Raw genomic sequence first — 26,139 nt, 5'->3', positions numbered from 1 at the left:
AAGCGTCAATTTGAAAAAAAATGTTAAAGCATTTTCTCTAAACTGTCCGTTGTCTAAACTGAGCCGTTTAAGCACAATTCCTTAGCCAAAATTCCCTTCCTAAAGCCCCTGCTGATTCTAGGTGGGAGTCAAAGGTCAAGCTAAGCCTGTATACCTCCATGGCGGTGATGGTAGTTACAGGCAATGAGGCTCGATCTTCCGTCCCTGGGCAGCAGAGGAAATCCGGCAGCGCACCTCAAAGCGGTGGAAGGGTGTAAACACCACTGAGCTCCACGCCGAGCGATTTGGTGGCCAACGCGCTCCGGGTGACCCGCAAGACTGGGGACCTTGCGGTCAACTCTATTCCCAAGAAACATTGATGGATCTGAGACCTAGAAGAAAAGTTGTAACAACTACGGCGTCCCCGGCAAACGACGCGGCCCCCGTATTGGCGCGGATGTCGAGAAGTAAACTAGCCAACCGTACTACGGCGTTCCCGGCAGGCGACGCGACTTTGAATATGGCGGCAAAGTCGAAAAATCTTTTCAACGCCATAAATCTAGGAAAACCTACCACAGTCATTAAACAGGCAAAATCCAGGATAAATGTTGGATGCTGGAATGTAAGATCCGCTAAACAAGAAGCCACACAAGCTTTTCTTGTCCATGAGATGGAGAAGTACAACATAGACATACTCTGCATATCCGAGACAAGAATCTCCGGTTCTGGCTCTATAGTTATAACGGCTCCAGAAACACTACATCAGTTCCACTTTTTCTATTCCGGAATAGAAGATAATTCAGGACTCCATGGAGTTGGTTTCATCATGAACCAAAGAACCAGAAACGCTCTCCTAGAATGGGAACCAGTCTCCTGTAGACTTGCTAGAATCAGACTAAAAGGAAACCCTGCAAATATGTCCATAATTTCTACCTATGCCCCCACCCGTGACGCTACTGAAACGACCAAGGATGATTTCTACGGTGAACTGCAGCAGAAGTCTTCTTCTATAGCCGCACGTGATTACTTGATTGTTGCTGGAGACTTCAACGCAAGAGTTGGTCCATCTGACCAGACCACAAGACAAATCCTGGGAAAATTTGGACAGGGTCACAGATGCGAGAATGGGCAGAGGTTGGTAAACTATGCCTTGATGAACCACCTTGTTATCACCAATACCATATTTCAACACAAACCTAGCCACCTCTTAACTTGGCATTCAAATGACGGTGTCACTAAGGCCCAAATTGACTTAATTCTCGAACGCCAGCGCTGGAGAAGCTCCGTGCAGGACTCTCGCTCTTACAATGGCGCGGACACAGGCTCACAGTCTGGATCTGACCACAGGCTCGTCGTAGCAAAAATTTTGCTACGTCTTGCAATTCGAAGAAAAAACAAGTCCAAGGTCGGCTTCGACATCGGTAAACTTCAAGACAAAGAAGTGCGGCAGGCCCTCAACTTGGAACTAACTAACCGGTTTGACGCCCTCAGTTCTGATGAAAACCTAACCCCCGATAAGAGATGGGAGACCTTTAAAACCGTGATGACAGAGACTGCCGATGAGATCCTAGGCCGAGCAAAAATCAAACGACAACACTGGATAACCGCTAGAACCCTGTCAATAGTCGGTGAGCGAAGACAAAAGATGGGAGGCCTTAAAGAAGAAACAAAGGAGTTACGCAGACAGGTAAAACGCTCTGTTCGGCTGGACCGCCGCCAAATGTGGGAAGATGCTGCCGAGTCATTAGAGAAAGCAGCACGCTTACATGACACCCGCAAGCTTTACCAGATCCTGAAGGAATCCGTTGGTAAGAAAGCTGCTGTCTCAGAAATAATCAAAAACAGATCAGGAAAAATCATTAGTTGTCAGAAGGAACGTTCAGCAAGATGGAAGGATCACTTTCAGCTCCTCCTGAACCCATCTCCTTCATCTACACATGATGCCTTCCCACCTTCCGTCTCTAAAGAACCTTATGATATCGAGCTGGATACACCGACCAGAGCCGAAATACTAAAAGCGATTAAAACCCTAAAAACCACAAAGCCCCAGGTGAAGACGGCCTCCCCCCGGAACTATACAAACAATGCCCTGAGGTCACTGCTGAACAGCTCCATGGCATTCTCGACGAAGTGTGGAGGACCAACACTTTTCCAAAAGACTGGAAGACATCAGTCATCCTCCCTTTCTATAAGAAAGGAGACAAAACCGAATGCAAAAATTACCGCGGAATAAGTCTCATAGACATTGCCGTCAAAATATTCGGGATCATACTCTTGAACCGCTTTAAAGGGGCAAGGGAGGAAAGAACTCGAGGAAATCAAGCCGGCTTTCGACCAGGTAGAGGGCTTACTGATAATATCTTCGCCTTTCGCCTCATTATCCAGCAGTTTGAAAGATACAACCTACCCCTGATCTTGATGTTCCTGGACTTCATTGCTGCCTTCGACTCTGTCACTCGCCAGAAACTTTGGAAGATCCTGGAGAATGACGGAATGCCGCTGAAGTTTGTTGAACTGATGAAGGCATACTATGACGCTTCAGTGAGCCGAGTTAGAATCTATGGCGAAGAAACTGAAGAATTTCTGGTTGAGTTCGGAGTAAAACAAGGATGTGTCCTCTCTCCGACTCTGTTCAATTATTGCATCGATTGGGTGCTTGAAAATGCTCTATCGTCTTATCCAGGAGCGCAGGTTGGACAGAATCTCTCGCTGACTGACCTCGATTATGCGGATGATGTTGGCCTCCTGTCAGACCCTGTAGAAGCCCAAAACATGCTTGACAGCGTTGTGGCCTGGGCAGATCTGATCGGCTTGAAAGTCAGCACAGAGAAAACGAAATTCATGGCTATTAACCACGACACAGGACCATTCCCACTAACTATCAACCAAGTTCAGCTGGAAAAAGTCAACCGTTTCACATACCTAGGCTCCCAGCTTTGTACTGACGGATCTTCCGACGCTGATATCCAACAGAGAATACAGAAAGCGCAGACAGTCTTTGCCTCCCTTCGGAAACCCTTATGGAATCGCCGTGAAATCAGTGTCCAAACGAAAGTTCGAATTTACATGGCACTAGTCCCCACCGTTCTCCTTTACGGGTGCGAAACATGGTCGGCAAAACTACAACAAAAGAATACACTTAAGTTGTTTGAGCATACTTGTCTACGAAGAATTCTCAGAGTACAGCTACGTGACCGTATCTCCAACGTGAATATATGTCGAATATGCAATATTCAGAAACATGTTGTGCTCACTGTTAAAGAACGCCGTTTGAAATGGTTGGGCCATGTATTGCAGAAACCGCCAGAGTACCTGCCTCGCCAAATACTTCTAGTTGAGCCTATTAGCTACTGGAAGAAACGCCAAGGAGGACAGAGGAAGAACTGGTGGAACCTGGCCAAGTCAGACCTTGAACCAATAGGAGGTTTCAGAAAATTTGGTCACAGATGGTCAACACAGTGCCTTTGCAGAGCAGCTGGCACAAGATCGATCAACATGGTCCAAGAAGGTCTCTAAGATCATCGATGCCGGGCGAGGTGGAAACGCCTGATTCCCGCCACAAGTACAAGTAAGTAAAAGTAAATTCCTTAGCCAAGTCCATGTAGACGGGAAGTTGTGTTGCAGCCAAGAGTTGGGTGAGCAAAAGGAAGCAATTTGCAGATTTCAGTCCCAATCTTCTTAACAATGGCTTCGATGTCCCAGGTTGCACCTGAAGTGGCTGCCTCAGGGTCACTGTGCAGTAGAAATTGTGGTGCTCAGGAATACAATGATAAAGTAACAGCACCAACAAGTCGGTATCATCACTGATAACTACAGTGTCGCAAGTCTTCGAAGACTTATCTGCTGTAAACACATTTAAGTAAGTCAGCATCAGCCTTAGCTTGGATGGTTCTCTGACCCTTGCCCTGTAAATAATCTAGAGTACATTAAAGAAATAGAGTACATTAGTACAATAATAGAGTACATTAAAGAAATGTACTCTACTTTGGTGGTTAGTCTCATTCTTGGCTAAACAGTACTTCCCGTCCAGTGACACGGTTTTGCTAAAGATGAGTCATATCTTTTGTCGAAGCAGCGATGTCATAGCTATCAAAGACAATAATGGCGTCTGCATATTTGGCCGAAACGTAGTTCCAGTACCGGTCTAAGATCTCCAGGTATGTTTCCTTCTTCATCCAGGGAATCCTTTAAAGCAAAGCGCGCCCGTCTAAGACGTAGGTGCAAGTCGGACTAAGATTTTCCCCAATAGTATCAATTTCTGAAAGTCGTTTGATAGCTTTTGTTAGCTCTGGTTTATTGGCTATCGGAACGTGCCAGGATCATCAAAAACAACGACTAAATGGTCTAAATGGTGGATTTTTCCCCATTGTTTTTGCTTCACCATCATAAGGACTGCCTGATAAAGACTGTTGTTTGAAGGAAGGCTCCTTCAGACATTTCCCTACCATTCCCTCAAGAATATTCTTCCCGACTTCCACTTCTTTGTCGGCGTTCACGTTTTCTTCGGCAGTCATGCCAGTACCAAGGCTTCGAAGCGATAGTGGATCACCCTCGAAAAGAGACAATTGCTCGACAAAGTCAATAACTATTTGTGTATCTTTGCAGTCCTTTGCTGTGTTGAAATACCAGACTATATGTGTTGGTCGCTTTTGTGATCCGAAACATCCGTCAGTTCTTGCATTCAAAGATTAACGTGAGCACAGGCTGGACGTCCCATTACCCACTGAAGTCTCTGTACTTCCGTTTTTCCTCTACCTCTAGTCAATCCGATTGCCGTTTTCAGACTTTTCATCAGTTCTTGTTCTATTGCCAAATCTATGGATAATCCGGCCTAAAATCTGTCAGTTATTCTCACAAAGTGCAAGCTTTTTTCAAAAGACCGGAAAAGTGTTGGACTTGTATGTTCAAGTCTGTTAATCTGCTGTAGGTACAGCCTCGCCAACTTCGTGTATTTGTTGTGACCAGCTGCTGCGAAGTAAGGTAGCATGTCGGAAACTATCATCGACCAGATTTTTGATGATAGTTTATGCATCCAGATCATCGGCAAATTTATCCAAAAAGCTAATTTAGTTTTTTTTCCAAAATGTAGATTTTTCTAAAAAAAAACCTATATCAAAATGAAAAATTTGATCAAAGTGGGTAGCCCCCCTAGTTATGTCATACTCCCCCAGCCATCTTAACACTTATGACCGAAATTTGCAGTTCACCCTAGAAGTTGAAATTGAAAATAAACCTCCGTTTTTAGATGTATTAATTATTCGCAATGCTGATCAACTGGATTTTACTATATATCGAAAGCCAACACAAAACAATAGATATCTTCACTTTAATTCAAATCACCCCCCACAAGTTAAAAGAGCAGTTGTAACTTCCCTCATTGATCGTGCCCTGAATATTTGCTCCAATTCATATATAAATTCAGAAATAAACTTTATCAGAGATATTCTTTTTGGTAATGGATACCCCATTCCTTTTGTCAATAAAATAATTAACCGTAGAATAAAAAGACATTCTTATAAAATCGAAGAAGATACTTCACAATGTGAGGCTACTAATAAGCCCTCAAATATTCTCTATCTTCCGTATATCCCAAAGATCACAACAAAATTTAAAAATATTTGCACAAAAAATAATCTGTACGTAGTTTTTACTAATAATTTTAAAATCATCAATTTCTTAAATTCGGGTAAAGATAAGACCCCAGTTACTCGCCAAAGAGGGGTCTATCAAATACCATGTGATTGCGGAAAATACTATGTCGGCAGGACCCATCAGAATCTAGACAAACGGTTACAACAGCATAAAAATGACATAGACAAGGCCTTAATTTCAAATAGTTCCAACAACTCCTTTGATTCTGCTTTAGGTTGGCATATATTTAATAATCCGTCCCACATTATACATTTTGAAAACTCTTCACTCATTAGTAATGATTTGGGAATAAAACAGGTGGTTCGAGAATCAATCGAAATTAATCTCAAAATAAATAATAATATTTCTTTGAACAGGGACTTGGGGGAATACTCACTAAATTCTTTATACTCAAATTTAATTAAAAATGATCTAACAAAATATTTTACTAAACCGATTTACAATAGTACTGAACCAACTACGAAAAGGCCTTTGAGACAGGCTGCTAAACAAGCAAGATTAGTTTTAAGAAATTGCATCTAATCATTTTATTCTCTTCAGTTTGAATGAGCTTATATTCTCATTTCATTCTTTTCGCCAGTCCTGGTTGAACTTCGTTGAAGTAAGGATGCTAGGGCTATTTTTAAAAAAAGTTTTAAAAAGTGTTTTTAATTATTCAGTTTTTAATCCTCACAATTTGATGTAAGTTCTTTTATATATATATATATAGTTTCTCTCTTATTCTTGTATTGTGCTGAAGACGGCCCTTGGACATAGGGCCGAAATATCTACAGAAATAATTTCCACTGTCTTGAAATTTTCCCTATTGTCTCTATGTTGTATTTGTTTGTTTAATATAAAGAAACTAATTTGAAAATATGAAATTAGTTTCAACTGTTGAAGAGTTCTGATGAAAGTACACAGGGATAACAGGCTGAGAATAAGAAGTACAAGTGATTACTTCCCATGGACTTGCTCCGGTACTAACTAGAGGCGTCACTTACCAAAATATTTGGGGAAGGGCGACAGTGGCTCTTATGGAGAGGCTGCTCATTTTGTTTAACTTATTCTGGTAATATTACTATGGAAACTACTTAATAAAAAACAAAAATGCAAATTTTGCAAACGCATTTGCAATCCTTTTTTTTTGGATAAAAAACAAAATTAACGATTTTGAAGATAGGAGCTTAAACGTCCGCAGAAGGGTCATCTAATAATTTGCTGACATGCTGAATGTAAAATGCTAAGCCCGATGGTGTAATTTTCATTACGATCACTTGCCTTTGTTAGGCTGTTTCCCGTATTTCTGTTTCCCGTATTTACAATAATATCATGTAACCCCTTATCGACATTTTCATCAGGTATTTCAGCGGAAATCACATCGTGAATTTCATTAGAAGAAATTTTATCAAACAACCGTATTAGTGTAAGTGCGTGTGGCAATCCTCGCTTTTGCCATTCCACTGAGTACAACCAGCATCGCACTGACCCAAACACTTTAAGTTTTACTATGTAGTTTATCAGTGATTTCAACTTTTGCCGGAAGACACGGGCCGTAATGTCATGTCTATGAACTGCCGATTGTCCTTGAAGTAAAAGCTGCTGTATCTCGTCCCAAGATTGATTACATGTAAATGTAATAAATAAATCTGGACGACCATAGAGATGAACATACGCAATAGCATCTTCAGCATATTCATGCATATGACGGGGACTGCCAGCATGTGACGAAGGTAAAATAATTAATCTTTCAACGTTAGTGGTATTACCGTCATTTACAACTGCATCTCGCGAATGAATGTATCGTTCAGAGCGGAGCTTGGTCTGATTCAGACGGATAAATAGCAAACGTTCGGATTTAATCTTTGCATACATATCAACGATGTATTGGTGAAACAATTGACGGCATTTTAAAATATAATTGTCTTCATCCAGACGAATCATTAGTCTATAAGAATAATAATTCATTGCGCTACATTTCTTATCCGTTTGTTTGTTAGTGGATGGATCTATCAATTTATTATTAAAGTGATAGCCGTCGGCTCCACCCCAAAAAATGATGGGATATTGTAGGGTATCGTAGCATCGATGAGTTTGAGCAATTCTTACCAACTGAGCGTTTTGCTTATGAAGAATAATATCTCGAGGTAAAGACTGATCACCGACCATAGCGATTGCCACTTCGTCGATAGTTGGAGCATTGTATCTACGCACATGTTGGCCAGTAGGCGTTTTGTCAGCAGAAATAACAATTTTATGCGTATCAGTAGGCATCAAATCGATTGCTGTTTTGAACAGATGCACTAAATTATTATTTTCGTGGAAAAGATGTTGCAATTGGGAAACAATAGTCCTTTCAACGTCGGGAGAAATTTCGCAACGTGCATTCAATTCAGAATTTCTATCACTAATGAAGTACAGTTGTAAAAATTTATGATTCTCGCCTGATAATGATAGAAGGGACCCTGCTCTATGATAAATTTGCCCTTTTACTTTGAAAGTAGGCATAAATTGATCTTGATTTCCGATTTGGGCACCAAACGACGTCATTTGGAAACATGAGTTATATTTTCTGATGTTTAACAAAAAACGCTTAGATTCTGACGTAGTTCCAGTAAGTAAAGTCTTCAATGGCTCTGGTGGTGCAGCCAGTTGAGGAAGTTTAACTTTTCCTGAGGCGCAACACACTCCCATTGTTTCACCATTAAATTTCAAGGCCTTGCAATAGGGACAAATTTCAGACATAGTCCCGATTTGAACACATCTACTCAAGCTATAATCATCGACTGGGCTGTACCTGAATGCCAGGCGATAATTTTCAGGTTGCTCTTGTGATTCCTTGGCATGCTTTCTTTTGGTAATTTCTCTTTTGACGCAAGCCTGTTTTCACGCTGTTGTTGTGATTCCTCAGCACGCTTTCTTTAAGCCGCAAGCCTTTTGGCATTAACTCTTTGAGCAGCTTCCTCGGCTGTTTCTTCTGCCATTGTAGGATTTATACTAAAATTTCTCTTTGAATTAACTCTTTGAGCAGCTTCCTCGGAACGCTTTAACTTTACTTATAATTTACAACCAATTTTCTTATTCAACACAGCTTAAGCGTTGTAAAGCTGAAAAATTACAGGAATAGATTCGAGGAAACGTTCTTTTTTGTGGGAAATTATTGTAGTCCTTTGAAATTAATCAAAAAATTCATGTTGGTGTCACATTAAATTTGAAAAAAATGGTCTAGTTGCACATTTCTGGGATTAGTGGTAGGCTTGTATGGACTTCCAAAGAGCTTGGAATTCCAAGTTCTTATATTTGTCCTTTTTGCTATAAGAATAATAATAAAATACCCCTCAAATTTTAACTGTTATGATCAAAGCTTCTTATTGTTTCGTCTAATAGACAAAGCTACTTGTGTCTATTTTATATTTAATTGCTTAAGAATGAATGCTAATACAGAAGGAACATGATGAAATTGTTCCTCTAGCATACCAATAAGGATCCCTCCCCCCCCCGTTTTCAACAAGACTCGCAATGCATTCGCTTTCTACTAAAATGGGTCTAGGAAGAATTTGACTTGTGTATAAATCGAGGTCCTTGTCAGTGTGGCACCACGAGTCTGATCATACCTGAAGGTATGTTTTTTGGACCTTTTGTCCTTCTAGTGAAATATCTCCCTTGAAACTGTATTCAAGGGGGCTACAGGCTGTTCAGAGGGGAAAAGCACGGTAGAAGGGGGGCTGGTCGACCTCTGATCACTTTTAACCATAAATAGAGCACTAGAACCTTCAATCTCGACCGAATCAACCTCTTCCAAAGTCTCTAAGGGTATGTGTACACTTTTAAAAGGCTGTGTAAGAATGATGTTTGTAGAATACATAACTTTATACTTGCTCAATTTCATTGCGTTGACTGCAATTGTATGCAAATGTCTACAGTTTATTATATCCAAAAAGCCTGTTTTTCTGACTTTATATTTCTTTAATTATAGTAAGTAAGTAAGTAAATTCAATTGCACTAAAAGCCCTAGGGCCATGGCAAAACAAAATAAAAAGGAAATTATCTTTTGAATAACTGTCATTACAATAACATAACGTAACCGTCACACAGCACAAAGAGAAACACAAATCACAAAACAAAGAGAAACACAAATTACGAAAATCTTCTTCTGTACTCCATTGATGAGAAATCGTCCTAATTGTTTAATACTTACAAAACAATCATCTCTCATTAAATTTACCAGTCATCTCTCATCAAACTCAGTCTTTCCATATACTTCATCTCTCAACTCGCTCAATTCTACACAGTCATACTTCACATGCCCCACACTCTTATCCATTATTCCACACATCGGGCAAAAATAAGGACCATCTTGCCCACTGCTTCTCTCTAATTACTTCCTTGTTACTCCAAGTGGTAACTATTCCCCTTAATGCAATTGTATTCTTCAATTCCTCTTTTTTCTGAATCCACCTGAAGCAAAACCCCTTCACCAACGCGTAAAGGCGCAGAGAATCAGACAGGCTTCTTCAGTAATACCAAATCTGTATCTCTTGATCACGTTGAATATTATCTATCGTCTTTGCAACCTCTTTATCTACCCCTAATCCATGTTTTTCACATTTCTCCCACTGTTACGTTCGCCTTACACTACACATGGCTTGTTTAAAGAAGCGATTACAGCAATAGATGCAAGCTAGTAAAGAATTAAATAAAAAAAACAAGTTTTTTGAAATGAAAGTAAGGAGCGACATTAAAACTTAAAACGAACAGAAATTACTCCGTATATGAAAGGGGCTTTTCCTCCTCGACACCCCGCTCCTTGCGCTAAAGTTTGATTCTTTCTTGCAACTCTACTTTTAAAACAATAAAAAACTTTAGCGTAAAGAGCAGGACGTCTAGGAGGAAAAGCCCCTTTCGTATACGGAGTAATTTCTGTTCGTTTTAAGTTCTAATGTCGCTCCTTACTTTCATTTCAAAAAACTTGCTTTTTTTATTTAATTTCTGAAAGTTTTTGAATTAGTGCATGCCTGATTTTGGCTCTCCGTACATAAATTATTATAATAAAATTTGCATATTAATTCTTTTTTTGGCTAAATTACTTTCTCTTAGTTTTGATCAGAGGATTTTGAGAAATAAGGGGTGGGGAAGGAGGCCTAGTTACCCTCCAATTTTTCGGTTACTTAAAAAGGCAACTAGAACTTTTAATTTTTAATGAACGTTTTTATTAGTAAAAAATATACGTAACTTAAGAATTAACTTACGTAACAAACTTTTATATTCTTATATTTTTGATTATATATATGAGGGGGATTGTCCCCTCGTGAATACCTCGCTCTTCAAACTAAATCTTAAGTTTTGTCCCAATTCTTTAAGAATGACCCCTGAATCAGAAAGGCCGTAGAATAAATAGTTGAAATTACTAAAAATAGTTTAGCATACAGAGCGAAGTATTTATCTCCTCCTAAATACCTCGCTTTTTATGCTAAAGTATTTTTAGAACCCCTCATATGCGTAATAATCTCTGTTCGTTTTAAGTTTTAATGCTTCTCCTTACTTTCAATTAAAAAAACTTTCCATGTTTATATTTTCATTGTTTTTTTTTGTATTTTTTAATAGTAATGCTAGAAAATCCTGCGCCCTTTTCATTGAATTTCTCTTCCTCCATGAAATATTCCTCCAAGGAAAGATCCTCCCATATAGCCCCCTCCCCTGAACCCCACACCCAAACCAAAAAAATCCCCCTGAAAACGTCGGTACACTTCCCAATAACCATTACTGTATGTAAACATTGGTCAAAGTTTGTAACTTGCAGCCACTCCCACAGGGACTGTGGAGGGTAAGTCATCCCCAAAGACACAGTTATTATGGTTTTCGACTATGCGGGACAAAATGGTTATCTCAAAGTTTTGATTCGTTGACTCTGGGAAAAAAATGAGCGTGGGAGGGGGTCTAGGTGCCCTCCAATTTTTTGTCACTTAAAAAGGGCACTAGAACTTTTCATTTCCGTTAGCATGAGCCCTTTTGCATCACTAAACAAACAAACAAATAAACACGCACCCGTAATTTGTCTTCTGGCAAAAAATACGAAATCCCACATTTTTGCAGATTGGACCTTGATATTTTTTCTTTAGGGTTCTCTGATACGCTGAATGCGATGGTGTGATTTTCGTCAAGCTCCTATGACTTTTAGGGGGTGTTTCCCCCTATTTTCCAAAATAAGGCAAATTTTCTCAGGCTCGTAGCTTTTGATTACAACGACTAAATTTGATGAAACTTGTATATTTAAAATCAGCATAAAAATCCGATTCTTTTGATATATCTTTTAGCATCGAAATTCCCTTTTTTAGAGTTTCGTTTACTATTGAGCCGGGTCGCTCCTTACTACAGTTAGTTACCACGAACTGTTTGATAGCATAAATGAAGAAAGTCGGTGAGCTGTGCAGACCGAGTCAAAAAAATCAAGTTATGTAAAATCCAATGCGGTTTGCGTCCCTTGTTTTCTCTTATATTTCAAAAATTCTCGAGCAAAAAAATATTAAAAATTTTCAAATTTTTAGTCTATTTTGAAGACGAGTTGAATTTTTTTTTTATCTATTATTTGACTTTTAGGTCTTCTCTAAGGAAAAAAAATAGTCTTTTCTAAGATTCAAATCACAGTTACCATGACCACAGGCAAGAATTCTAAGCATTGCGTTATAAAGCCTTGTAATACAGTGCTTGTTTTATACATTTTGTTCTCCTTAATAGCCCATTTATGTTGTTTTATTCACACAAGAGGGAACATACAAGAAAGAGGAATTTTGATGTTTTATTATTGTACTATCATTGAAAGTGCATATACTCATACAATTTTAAAGTAATTTATCATCCAGAAATGGTAACAATATGGAACACAAATTTACCAAATTTACTTGACTAAAGTACTAAAAAGGGAAAGAAATAATAAGAGGAAAAATTGGAATAAAAATTTTCAATTAATGTTGCACTCCGCAATTACCATAAAACATACGTTTGAAAAGGGGAAAAGCAAGGGGAAATAGCTGGAAAAGCAAGGGGAAATAGCTGGAAAAGCAAGGGGAAATAGCTGGAAAAGCAAGGGGAAATAGCTGGAAAAGCAAGGGGAAATAGCTGGAAAAGCAAGGGGAAATAGCTGTAAGCTTATTGAGCAAATTCGTCAACAATGGTTTTTGGAACAGAAACAAATTTTTTTATAGTATGGGCAGATAATAGTTGAAGATTAGCCTGGAATCTAGAATCTATAGTTTTTTTTTCATCAATACTATGATCTATTTATATTGTGATAGTGATGGTTGGGGGGGGGGGCAAACACCGACATTGTCCCTAGGCGCTGAAAACTCTAGCTACGCCTCTGCATGTGAATTCATTAATGTGTCTCAATTATAACTTAAATATGAGGGGGATGGGTAAAAGCCAAAAACAACTTTAGTTATGCATAAGGTGTCCCATTTTTTTTCGAAAACCATTTTTTTATGAAGGTTTGATCTTTGAGGGGATGTATGGTAAAAAGGGAGATATTTCCAGCCTTCCTCTCCTTTTGGGTGCTTAAAGTTACAAAACAACTTTCACAAAAGCCCAATTTCACATGAAAAAATATTTGTCTCGTGTTTAACGTTTGTTTATAGTCAGTATGCTAGAAAATATTAAGCCAAACGACAGACAATATTCTAACCCTCATCAGTATATGATCTAGAAGCATAATTTTGAAGAGCAGTCTTGGACCATTTCAAATATCAGCTCAAATAACTTTCTATTTCAAATTTGACGATCAAATTATTTTCAGTTACAAGACTGAACAAAATCAGCCACGACTTGTATGCTCCTTTTACATAAATAGGTTAAACAGAGGCAAAACAGGTTAATCCTGTGTAAATATTTAAAATCCTGACATTTCAGAGGAGGTAGGGGTTGGGGGAGGATGAGAAGACAACACTCTGGCAACACTAGTAACACTAGTAACAGATAATTGATAAAAAAAAATCACAAGAATAGTATACCTTTGGTGAACAGGACCAGAATACTAATATATTCAGGCATTTAATTCTATTTTAGAGATATACCATTTCTATTTTACTTCAGCGAAAAAAAATATATCAATATATAAGAAAATTAACCACATAAAAGACGCAAGTCCTGTAGGGGGCTGTATCTTCTGACACTTATAACTTAAAACCCCATTTAACATAAACTTTACTCCATTAAGACTGAGTTGGTATGACAACAGGCCATTAAAAAATTGATTTATTGCTAATTAGCACTGTTTTCTCCCCTTTCTTTCTAATCTCTTTGAAATGACCCCAAAGTCCTTAAGAGGTTCTTTAAAAGTAAATACAAACATCGACAGAGGAGTACCGGTTCCTTAGGGACAGGCATAGAGCAGTAGCTGTTAGAAATGTATAGGCCTACTGAGATTCAATTACAGTTTCGTGGTTTCACAAAGAAGACATTCACTGTATCAGTCTCTTTCTTCTTCATTTCAAAAGCAATTCAAGGCAATTACAACTACTACTACTACTAACAACTCACTGCAGCACCAAGCCGCCTGAGGCCAACGCAGCTCCGCACACTGTTCCTCTATATCAATTGATTCAAAACTTCTCTCTTTGCCCTCCCTCAAGAAATATCAATATCCTTTAACTGTTTTCTCACGACCTCTTCTCACTTGATTGTGGGACGACATTCTTTTCGTTTAACCCTAGGTGGCAAGCCAAAAAGGACAAACTTTGGGAATCCATCATTCTTCATCCGCAAAACTTGTCCTAACCATCTCAACCTTCCTCTAATTACAACCCTAGAAAGCGGGATTGAACAGATTGTTTTCAACTGATGACTGTTTGAAATACAGTCCATCAGACGGGTACCAGTCAAACTTCGCTAACATGGGTGATATTATTAGCAAGATAGTGGGTGCAGTGCATGTGTTAAAAGTAGAATAGACTTGGCCCAGGATGTTCTCTACAATTGGAAAGAGTTTGGAAGAATAGCAAGATCAGTCTGCGAGCCAAGATCAGAAAATTGGAAGCTACAGAGGACAAGTATGGTTCTGGAATGCAGGCCTTCTAAAGAAGGAAGGTTTTTGGATGTCTTTCGGTAAAATTGTCTACATGATTCTTTTAGGTACTGAGGGGATGCTAGGTAATGCGAAGGTCGATACAGTGCACATTCACCTTAACCTTCAGTTTAAAGGACTTAGTCTTTTTTAATGTTACTTTTCAAGCTTATAATTGTACCCTGAACTCTCTAAACCCCAAAAAATTATTCCTTTTTTTCTAACCTTTCCATCTAGGACCCTCAAAAAATTTTGCCACCAACAAATCACACCCACGAAAGATTACTTGCGAGCAGTTCTTATGGAATTTTTAGATAATCTTTCATAAATTCAAGTTTAATTTAATCTATAGTTTCTTGTTTTACTTCACAACTGTTTTATAATCATGAAAGCCACATGTTAGCATGTTTGTACATAGCTTTCAATTACAGCTTACAAGTGATTAAAACAACAGGTTACAGTAACAGATTACAAATTACAGCTTATAACTGCAACTTATACCAGAAATAAAGAATAAAAATCTAAATATTTCATGTACTACTAATTGACAGAAAAAAAATGTTTTGAAAAAAATGTGTGTGAGATATATTCGGGATGTTTGTGTAGCGTGGAACAGGTTTTGAGTTCAGATAGTACTGATGACGGGCAAGACAATTTTTTTTTACCAATTATGTAAGTTAAATATGTCACTTTTGGCCAAGACAAAAATGACCAAAACATTAAAAAAAAATTAAATGTTTGCGACAATCCATCATGACGCATAAATAAGTGTCACTGGACGGGTTAGTCATTAACTAACGGATATTATATATGTTTGAGCCATTACTTACCATTCCATTAATAATACGTGATTCATCAGCAAGCCTTTTCGCTGTTTCAATCTCTTTCTTCTTCAAATCGAAAACAACTTGAAATAAATCACGCATGGCCATTACAACCTAAAATAAAAATGAGAATCATAAGTATTTGTTTCTTTATCAAGGTTGTCCCCTTAGAGCTGCTTTAGGAACAACAATTATTTTCGATTAATCTTAATAATAAAAGCTAGTTCCGAAAATAAATTTGTTCAGTTATTTCAAAAATACCCAGGAACCTCACAAAATGGTGTTGGATCAAAATGAAAAATTGACCATTAAAATAATTATAGCCGATAACTCAATTCAGAAGGATTATAGTCCCCCATTTAGAGCAACAAGGACAACTTTTTCCCCTGGAATGTAGCAGTGTATCCTTTTTTTCGGTAGACACTAGACTAGTGGGGCAATCCACTAAATGGATGCTGAAACATCATAGAGAGATCTTTAAGGACTTATTTGAAAGGAAATCGGAAGATCTACGTGCATTTTGCAAGTAACAAACCATATTGCTAAAAATGTAAAGTATTTTTTGAGAAAACTGAATCTTATAAAACACGATGCAACACGCATTTCTTTCAAAAAGATAGTATGACACACGTATCTTTTGATGCTTCTCCTGGATATGATGCCATATTTGAAAGCCTCAGCTGTCTGATTAATTCTTTACAGTTCCAACTATGACTTTTTCTGTGTATGACATATTCATCGTTGACCAAATAAGGACAGCTTAGCAAAGAAAAAACCCAGGCCCATAATAATAAAAAAATTTAAAACTTGTTTAAAATAAAAACTGTAAGGTGAGGAAGAATTACGTTGAAGCTGATTCAAGAATGGTTACTATTATTTTAATTACACTTAATGGTAAGAATTTATTCCGAAATTTATAGGAATTTTGAATATAGCATGAGACACCATAAAAATGAAATGAGATTGAAATAAAAACTGCACAATTAGTATGTGAATAGCTAAAAACTTTGCATGGAATAATTACAGTCCCTCGTCTTGAGCAACAACGTTTTTTCTCGTAATGAAATGAGAAGGCCATATCCGGGCGGTTAAAAAAACCTAATTTTCAACGATACACTGAGCGAGTAGGCGAGTGAGACTTGACTAAGTCATTTTTTCAATGAATAAGCTGCCAATTGAAGATATTAAACATTTAGAAGTCTGCCTATTACGCTTACTCCTATTTTTTCAAAATTGTATGAAGGATTCCTTGCAGATTTGCTAAAGGAAAAAATCCTACCTCTTACTGACCTGAAACAATTTGGAAACCTAAAATCAACTTCTACTTCCCACTACCTCGTTTCTCTTATTGACCACATCGGGAAAATTCTCGAAAAACCTAATTCCTGGCTAAACTTAATTTCTATTGACCTTCAGAAAGCCTTTGACCTTGTTAACACAATATTTTAATTGAGAAACTAGAAAGCGAGTTCAATATCGATCCCTTACTGGTAAAATTGGTTGCCTCCTTTTTAACAAATAGATCACAGGTGGTTAAATACCAGAACCATTACTCAAATCCTCTCCCTATCTACAATGGCATACCCCAAGAAACTCTCCTAGGCCCCCTCCTTTTTTCAGTCATGGTTAACAGCCTTGCGAAGGAAGTTCCTGACCGTTGGAAATTTGTTGATGACCTAACGATTGTTGAAAGTTACTTCAGAAATTTACTAAGTGACCCTATGAGTATTCTCAATGAAATTGGAAGTGAGGCTTTGGACCTAGATATGACCGTAAACCCCTCTAAGTCCATGATAATGCCGATTTGTTTCCTCAAATCCTCGCCCTGTTTTCTTAATCCTATCCCTCCTGAAATTTATGCATCCTCGGTTAAATTACTTGGAGTCACAATTTCTTCAAATTTAAAGTGGGATATCCACGTTAAAGATATCATCCATAAAGCTAATGCGTCTATCGCCCTCCTTAAGCTCCTAAATAAATATAGCGTCCCCCCTTCTCACTCCTTAAGGTTGTACACGTCTTTTGTCCGTCCGCATTGGCACCCTGGCATCTCCCGTGAAGAATCAGACAAAATTGAGTCAATCCAAAAAAGAGCCTTGCGAATAATTTTCAAAGAAGGCAAGGTGCCTTACTCTCTGCTCCTAAAAAAAGCTAGTTTGGAAACCCTTGAGCGAAGGAGGTCGTCGTTGTGCCTCCGTTTTTCAAAAAATGCAATAACGAACCCTCGGACGGCAAGTATTTTCCCCAAACGTCACTCACCATCCAGATTACGACAGCCTCGAGCTGTTTCTGAGCCTATCCCAGTTTTGTCTCCCATTCGCTGCGTTACTTCCAGATATGAAAAAACCTTTGTCCCCTTCATCACAGAAAAAATAAATAAAATAGCCAACTAGTTTCTCTTCCCCCCCCTTTAGTGTCCCTTTTAATTTGTAGATATATATGTTTATTTCTTGTTCATTTCTGTGTTATTATACTTTTTTGTCCCCTTTCCTTTTTTTCTGACTTATATATTTTTTTATTTATTTTTTTGACTCATAATTTGATTATTTATTATTATTAGCTTTGTGTTTTTTGCTTTGTTTGTTTTATTAGTCGACTCCGAAGTCCGAATTCGGCCCTTTGAGGGCTTGTGATAGTGATTTTTTTGAAATAAATATCTTATCTTATCTTACACCTTTTTTCGACAGTGAACCAATCCCCAGCCTCATCCTGGCACAACTAAATGCTCCATTAGGCAAGTTTTAAAATTATAGCTTGCACACGAGCTTGCAGCAAGAATCTTTCGTCATCACTGAACATGAGAAATATAGCATTTAAAAGACAGAATTAAGACTTTCTGGCCCATATCATTGCATTCTTTTCGATATGGTGATTTTCATCAGACAGAATATAATAAAATGTAAAGAACGAGCCATTTTTTAACTTTGGAATGGTGAATAGCCTAATCACAGTCACTGAAATCGATTGAGAGAAGTGCAAATGAAAAAAAAGTGCAAAATTTTCGTCACATTTTTGTTCTTTATTTAGAATGCCAGTCTGTAAAACCTTAGAAACACACACGCAGAGGGGGGAGGTTGTAAGGCTTGAACCTGTCTTTTCTCGCATATTTCCTAGTTGTTTGTATTGTCATTAACCTCAATTTTAGCTTGAGCTCCTATTTTAGCTTGGGCAAATGAGTAATTTAGACTCACTAAAATTTTACAAAAACCAGCTATACTTCAAAAATCTAAACTAAAATTTCCCAATGAAAAGGTGCAGGCATCGCTGGGGAATTGGAAAAAAAATATGCAGAAAAATTAAAAAAAACAGTGTACAAAGAACCTTGATACAATTACCTTATAGAGTAAATATATAAGTGGCATTTCAGAAAGAGGTTTAAAAAGGTATAGAATTAAAGTGAATAGAGGACTACAAAAGTTGGATCGTCGCCAATTTCACACAAGAAGATTAGGTTTACAAATTCTTTCAGGGGGCTAGCCACAATCTTTGGTTTAACTCAATGAACTTGATTGAAAAGACAATGAAATTTTACATCCACTGTATTGGCAAGGTTTTCAATCGAAGCAGTTAGCGACACAGGGAACTCCAGAAACAGCCAAATTGCTCGAATGATGCTTCTTTTGAGCAAATTTTTAGCGTTTTCCCAGTAGGTATACTAGAACATTTTTAGAGCCTCCCCTTTCCTGAACTTAAAAAACGTCTGCTCCATTTAATCAAAAAGACAAAATTCATACTTTCTAATGATTTAGTTTTCATTAAAACCGAATATTATCTCTAGAAATAACAGGAGAAGTTAAATGGTATTTCCGTCACACATTCGTGTTTGTTATCCAAGCTCTGCAAGTCATAGGAAGACCACCCAATCAATTCTAAATAGTTTAACAACGCAAAATTGAAAAGTTTCTTGACAAGATAGGTTATCCTTGAAGGAATCAAATCCCTTGAATAGCCACAAGTCCTACTGACAATGTAGTGTCTCGCGAATTTATTAACATATGAAAATTCAAAAGAAAATTAGATAATTGATATACTTCATCTGGAATGATACAAGACCAAAGGTAGAATTACTCTATAATTGGTAATTAATGAGTTTTTCTTCAAGAATCATCCCGAGTCAAGAAGCCTTCGGTTAGCTAGGAAAAATTTTGGCAGGTTAAATATGCTGTTGGAAACATTCAGTAGGCTAGTTTAGGCTAAGAAAAGGAACAAAATCATTAAACGCAAGAGGCAGGCACGCCAGTGGGAATTTTTTACTGCAGCCAATAAGGAAAGAAGAAATTCGCCACAAAAAATGCTAAAAGGGAAAAACAAAAAGAAGTTTAAAGACTCAAAAAGAATCTGGCTAGATGGCAGACGTCAATTTCCTTTTCCGTATTAACATCAGTTTTCATTTTTATCCTGTGTACTTTCTCATGCGTCAAAGATACTAAAAACCATACGACCAACCATAGAAAAAAAGTATTTTTAGGATGACACGGGTCTCCTGGTCCCCCTCCTCTGCAAATTGAAATCAAAGTACCAAAGTAATAAACTGAACTAATCAATAAAATCCGCTTAACCTGAAGGGCAAATCTAGCTTAAACAAAATTTTAATGTAATGCTTTTTGAATTACCACGACCGAGGGCGAATCGAATTTTTTTTTTTTTTTTAATTTAGAAACAGAGAAATATTCAACAAGAATTACATCAACAAGAACTACGTTTTAGGAAGTGTGCTAACTTCATCGACGGCAGAGAAAACCGACCATATCTGCAATATGCAAGTTTCAATACATATAACTAACAAAACACTGAACCTAATGTCATAGCCAATCAACTTTCATAAAATCGGATTTTTTGGTCATAAGCTATTCCATATTGCCTTTCCCTTCTTTGGAAAGGCAATATTGAATAGTTGCCTTTCGAGGTGGTGAACACCTCAAAATATTTTCTTTCATATCCTGTGAAATTTCGAAAACAATGAGATACGCCCTATCATTTCGAGCCCCAAATTGAGTCCCTTGATGATATCCAATCAATGTCTTTTGTATGTTAGCAATTTCCATCTTAATAAAGCTAGTTCGTGGGAGGATACTAAGCAAAATAGTTAATTTCCCCTTCCAAAAACATTGGAAACAGAATCTACTTTTTGGAAACAGGTCATTTACCTTGAAAGATTGTATTTTTAATTTTTCTCCACTCTTTTCTTTTTTCCTCCTTCCTGGATTTTCTTTTCCAAAAAAAGGAAAGCACTTTCTTGCAAAGGGTGAGGTCATTTATCTCTTGTTTTCCTTTGGATTATAGCCGTTCTTTTTTGAGTTTCGTAAAATTATCGCCAGAAGAATTAGAAACAGTGTACACAATCCAGGTTTTTATTACAATTTTTATCAAAATAAGGGCATGCTAAGAAACCTGGTTTTCATGCAATCAGTATATTAGTGAAGCAGTTTATCGTATCAAATCTGATGCATTTTATTGATACCAAATTTGGTACATTTTATTGATACCAAATTTGATACATTTTATTGATACCAAATTTGATACATTCTATTTTGTTAATACTTTTTCATCACTGCCGAATTAGTCTTTTCGATCAAAAATGGTGTTTGATTAATACTCGACCTATTCCCCATGCAAGCCTGAAATTCAAAGTTCAAGAGATCGCAGCTGTTAATATTAGCAATTTTAGTTAAAAAGAGTATTTTTTTAATTTAATTTATTTAAAATCATTTTAATACGAAAAAATAATTAAATTATTTGTTGCGACGAATTCAGAAACACTTCAGATTACTATGGCAAATTTAGAAACACAGGTGAACCTGTTTTTGAATGGTTGTTTACAAAAAAAGGGATTGAAGGAAAATTATCGATTGAGGAAAATAGCGGATTCGGCTTATTGCAACTTCAAATACTAATTTTTATAATGATAATACCTATGCATAGTCGAATCCATGATGGCAAGTATTTATAAGGCCCCACCACCATCCCCCATGAAAAAAAATGAAAACGAAGAAATCAGTGATGTTTCTTGGAAAGACGCGTAATAACTATAAATATTAAGTTTATATATTTTGATATATTGAGTTTGCTCAGCCCGCCACTGAGTAGTCAATTTTAAACATGTACATGGAAATACAAAACATTCTAGAAAGCAAGTTTTTTCTATTTGTTTAAGGACATCTTAGACAAGTGTGGATTAGGAGAATGGTGGAATGAAGGAAAGGGGATTATGGGTATGGAGGAAATAGTAATAAGGGAGGTACAAGAGAGATTGAAGAATCAAGAAATACAGATATGGTGGGCAAGTCTGGATCGTTCAGGTTCGTTAAAATTTTATAAACAAATAAAGAGGAGTTGGGGGGAGGAGGTATTTTGGAAGGTTGGGATAAGTAGAGAGGATTTGAAGGCGTATTTGGATTGGAGGGGAAATGGATTTTTGATTGGGGAGAAAAGAAAGTATCAAGGGAGAAAAGGGGAGAAGGTAGTATCTATTGCTTGTCCTATGTGCGGATCTCAGGATGAAAGTTTAATACATTTTGTGTGTGAATGTGTCGAATTGAATGATTGGAGGCGTGAGATGTATGGTAAAGAAAAATTGAATGAGATATGGATGGTAGATAGAATGAATGATACAAATTTCCTGAGTATTAAAAGGATAGCAAGGTTTGTCAGGATTGCAGCGGTGCATCGGGAGCGTTTTCTTTAAATAGTTTTAATTTAATGTAGTTAATTTGTTGTTTGTGTATTATGTAATTTTCCTATGGCCCACGGGCTTTTTTTTCTGGAATAATTTATTATTAATTATTATTATAAGACACAATATGAATTATTATTATAAGTCACAAAGACAGCGAGTCTTAATAATTTGAGGCCTAGATCTGGAGAATTTCCTAAGCAAATCCTTTCTTCTCTCCACGTTCCCGGAATAGAATTACACTAAATGTCCTCCGTTGAATCCTAGTTGAGAGTCAACTTTTTCCCATCAAGATTGGAAGTGCTCTCTCTTTCCCGTTATATGATACAAAACACAAGAATTTCTTTTTCTCTTCTTTTTTTCTCTCTCTTTCAATCGGGAAAGCGGAAGATTTATCCTTTCTTCTCTCCACGTTCCCGGAATAGAATTACACTAAATTTCCTCCGTTGAATCCTAGTTGAGAGTCAACTTTTTCCCATCAAGATTGGAAGTGCTCTCTCTTTCCCGTTATATGATACAAAACACAAGAATTTCTTTTTCTCTTCTTTTTTTCTCTCTCTTTCAATCGGGAAAGCGGAAGATTTATCCTTTCTTCTCTCCACGTTCCCGGAATAGAATTACACTAAATTTCCTCCGTTGAATCCTAGTTGAGAGTCAACTTTTTCCCATCAAGATTGGAAGTGCTCTCTCTTTCCCGTTATATGATACAAAACACAAGAATTTCTTTTTCTCTTCTTTTTTTCTCTCTCTTTCAATCGGGAAAGCGGAAGATTTATCCTTTCTTCTCTCCACGTTCCCGGAATAGAATTACACTAAATTTCCTCCGTTGAATCCTAGTTGAGAGTCAACTTTTTCCCATCAAGATTGGAAGTGCTCTCTCTTTCCCGTTATATGATACAAAACACAAGAATTTCTTTTTCTCTTCTTTTTTTCTCTCTCTTTCAATCGGGAAAGCGGAAGATTTATCCTTTCTTCTCTCCACGTTCCCGGAATAGAATTACACTAAATTTCCTCCGTTGAATTCTAGTTGAGAGTCAACTTTTTCCCATCAAGATTGGAAGTGCTCTCTCTTTCCCGTTATATGATACAAAACACAAGAATTTCTTTTTCTCTTCTTTTTTTCTCTCTCTTTCAATCGGGAAAGCGGAAGATTTATGGGACGACCAATTAAGCGTGGGAGTCCTTGGCAATATTTTTAGAATAGGTTGTTAAGAGTGAAAATATTATTAATAAAGGGGAAAAGTCCGTTAATCCTTAGTAAGAAGAAAAGTTTTTATGATTAACTTATTTTGTCGTTAGTTTAGATATTTTCGCGCTGTATTCTGTTTCTGTGCGTGCTTGTAATTTGTACTGTTGTTTAATTTTCTTGCTTGTGTGTTATTTATTTATATTGTTGTGTGTATATGGCCCTTAGGCTTTTGAAATACACTTATCTATCTATCTATTCTTTATAACCGCTAAATGCTAAGAAAACAATTTGCTTTTATAATATTTTCGAAACAAATTATGATGTAATGAAATGAAACGTCTAAAATAGGCGAACACAGCCCTGTTTCATTTGTGTCTTCCCAAATTATCGAGCTGTAATGTATTTAAGGTCAAACACACACACACATGTCCCCCTTTTTCGTTATCATAACTGGCTACCTCATTTCCTGCTTAAAATACTAAGGGCAATGAAAGTGAAAACGTAAGAAGTGAAAAAATAAGAGTAAGTGTAAAGAATTGCTTCAGATGAAACTTGCACATTCACATACATCATAAAAAAAAATTCAAAAAATCAAAAATTTAGTATTTATAGAAAAAGGTCTCAATCTTCAATTAAGCAGATTCTAGTAGTTGCAGGCTCCAAACTTTAAAAAAAAAGAAATATGAGTGCAAAATGGACGAAAAATAAGCTAAAACATATTGTATCAAACAGCTGAAGAGGGTAGTTTAATCGAAGATGCAGTTGCTTATGAGAAGCAACAAATTGTAATTTTCTAAATTTTTACTGCCAAAAAGTGTTGTAGTTTGACTATTTTGATCGGCTTATTAATTTTCATTGTTGAACGTGGCAACACAGACGAAAATGCGACGCTTCCTTAAAAACTCCATAAAAAGGAAATCGCAGTTTTCAGGAATGGACATAACTGAGTTCGATCTAACGACAAAGATAGGACTACAACCAAAATTGAAGATAATAAACTATTATAATAATAGAACCTAATATAAAATAATAATAGACAAATATATTAAACAAAAAGATAAACAAATCTTACTTACAGCTGATGCTGTGCGTTCCGTTTTTACTCCGAAAAAACGGTGACCCTGATCCGGCGATCCAAATATGTATCCAAAAGCACGTGTGTCTGTCATGTCCTGTGCGATAAATGAAATCTTATGGACCGGATGATGATAAAGACAATCCTAGAAAAACCATTAATTGTGCGCTTCAAGTGGTAATGTTGTACTCTCAATTTTAGACAGTTTTACAACATCAACAATAAACAAAGACAAATATTTCATTTTAATTGTCTCCAGGGGAGGAGGGGGGAAACTTTAAATAAAAAACCTTATTTTCCACAAATCTACATATATTCTAACATTATCGTCATTACACTACTGATTAAGATAGACCCCCCCCCCCCCAAACGGGACACGATCTAGTTTCATGCAAGATCAGTGGGTTCGCATGGCCCAGACCTTTAGGGGGAGAAAGACTTTCAAAGTCAACTTTTGAGAAATACAAAATCATCTTCCGACTACATCAACTATTACTATTAAAAACTCACTCCGGCACCAAGCTGCCAGACGCCAAAACAGCTACGCAAAATTTTGCCACAAAATTTTGTAATACATTTTTGAAACTTGGACAGTATCCTTAGATCTAAAACGGTGAAAATTGGGTGAAAATCAGTCAAAAGGGTGAATTTTCTTATTATTATAGTGAGTTTTGATCCTTCTCTAAGAAAACTATCATAATTCTGGCCACCATAACCAATGGTTAGATTTCTCACATGATTAGACAGTATCCTCAGATCTAAAATGGTGAAAATTAGGTGAAAATCAGTCAAAAGGGTGAATTTTCTTATTATTATAGTGAGTTTTGATCCTTCTCTAAGAAAACTATCATAATTCTGGCCACCATAACCAATGGTTAGATTTCTCACATGGTTAGACAGTATCCTCAGATCTAAAACGGTGAAAATTGGGTGAAAAAGATGAATTTTCTTATTATTTTTGTGAGTTTTGATCCTTCTCTAAGAAAAGGTTGAAGCAATATCATAATTCTGGCTCAGTGTTTGGATAGCTATTTGACCACCATGACCAATGGTTAGATTCACTGTCCCTTTTGTGCTAGTTGCAGCTTCAGGCTTGTTACAAAATCAGAGGGAACATAAACCTTAAACCCCAAATCTTTATGCAAAATAGGTTAGGCTATAACCTGTTAGGTAATTTATGCAAAATAGGTTAGGCTATAAAAAAACTTAGAAATATCTTCAGGTAAAATTTTTAAATACCCCATTTCTTGCACAAATTACTTCTCCCAAACTTTCAAAACTTACCCCACTTCTTTCGTCTCTAAGTCGGATCCCATCCAAGCCAATACATATGAATATTCGTTGCTTATGTTCACCAGCCGCCCTTACTGCAACCTTTAACTCAGACAGCGCTTCTTGACAAATGGGGTCACCTCTAGGACCACTCACTTCTAACACACCAATAAGTTTGGCTCTGTAGACAACACCTTCTCCTTCAAAACGGTGTGGATTGCTCAAATCCAGAGGCTTTTCCTGTCCTAAGAACGAAAAAAAAAGTTTCCTAATGTGCTAATAACAGAAAAGAATGAACAGAAAAAAAGTTTCAGTTTGACTCGTATATTGACGAGCCATCTCTTACTTCTTTTATCAAGGCATAATTTATTATGTTTATTACAACAACAAAAAACAATGGACAGGGCCAAGGCAAGAAACAACGCAGTAGAATAATGCACA

The 26,139-nt window shown here is 37.0% G+C and overlaps 1 protein-coding gene across 2 annotated transcripts in view; it reads right to left on the bottom strand.

Annotated features, from left to right (window-relative positions):
• Nucleotides 1-26,139, bottom strand: part of LOC136024904 (protein disabled-like) — a 70,165-nt gene that overhangs the window by 13,190 nt on the left and 30,836 nt on the right. For both annotated transcript variants that reach the window (XM_065700465.1, XM_065700473.1), the window contains exons 3-5: nt 25,711-25,943; nt 24,428-24,571; nt 15,496-15,603 (exon numbers count right to left, since the gene is read on the bottom strand). In XM_065700465.1, coding sequence (XP_065556537.1) covers nt 15,496-15,603; nt 24,428-24,571; nt 25,711-25,943 — 485 coding nt within the window. The remainder of the gene's footprint in view (nt 1-15,495; nt 15,604-24,427; nt 24,572-25,710; nt 25,944-26,139) is intronic.

The sequence above is a fragment of the Artemia franciscana genome, chromosome 1, assembly GCF_032884065.1.
Source record: "Artemia franciscana chromosome 1, ASM3288406v1, whole genome shotgun sequence".
Classification (NCBI taxonomy): domain Eukaryota; kingdom Metazoa; phylum Arthropoda; class Branchiopoda; order Anostraca; family Artemiidae; genus Artemia; species Artemia franciscana.
This window is presented reverse-complemented; position numbering and strand designations above follow the sequence as displayed.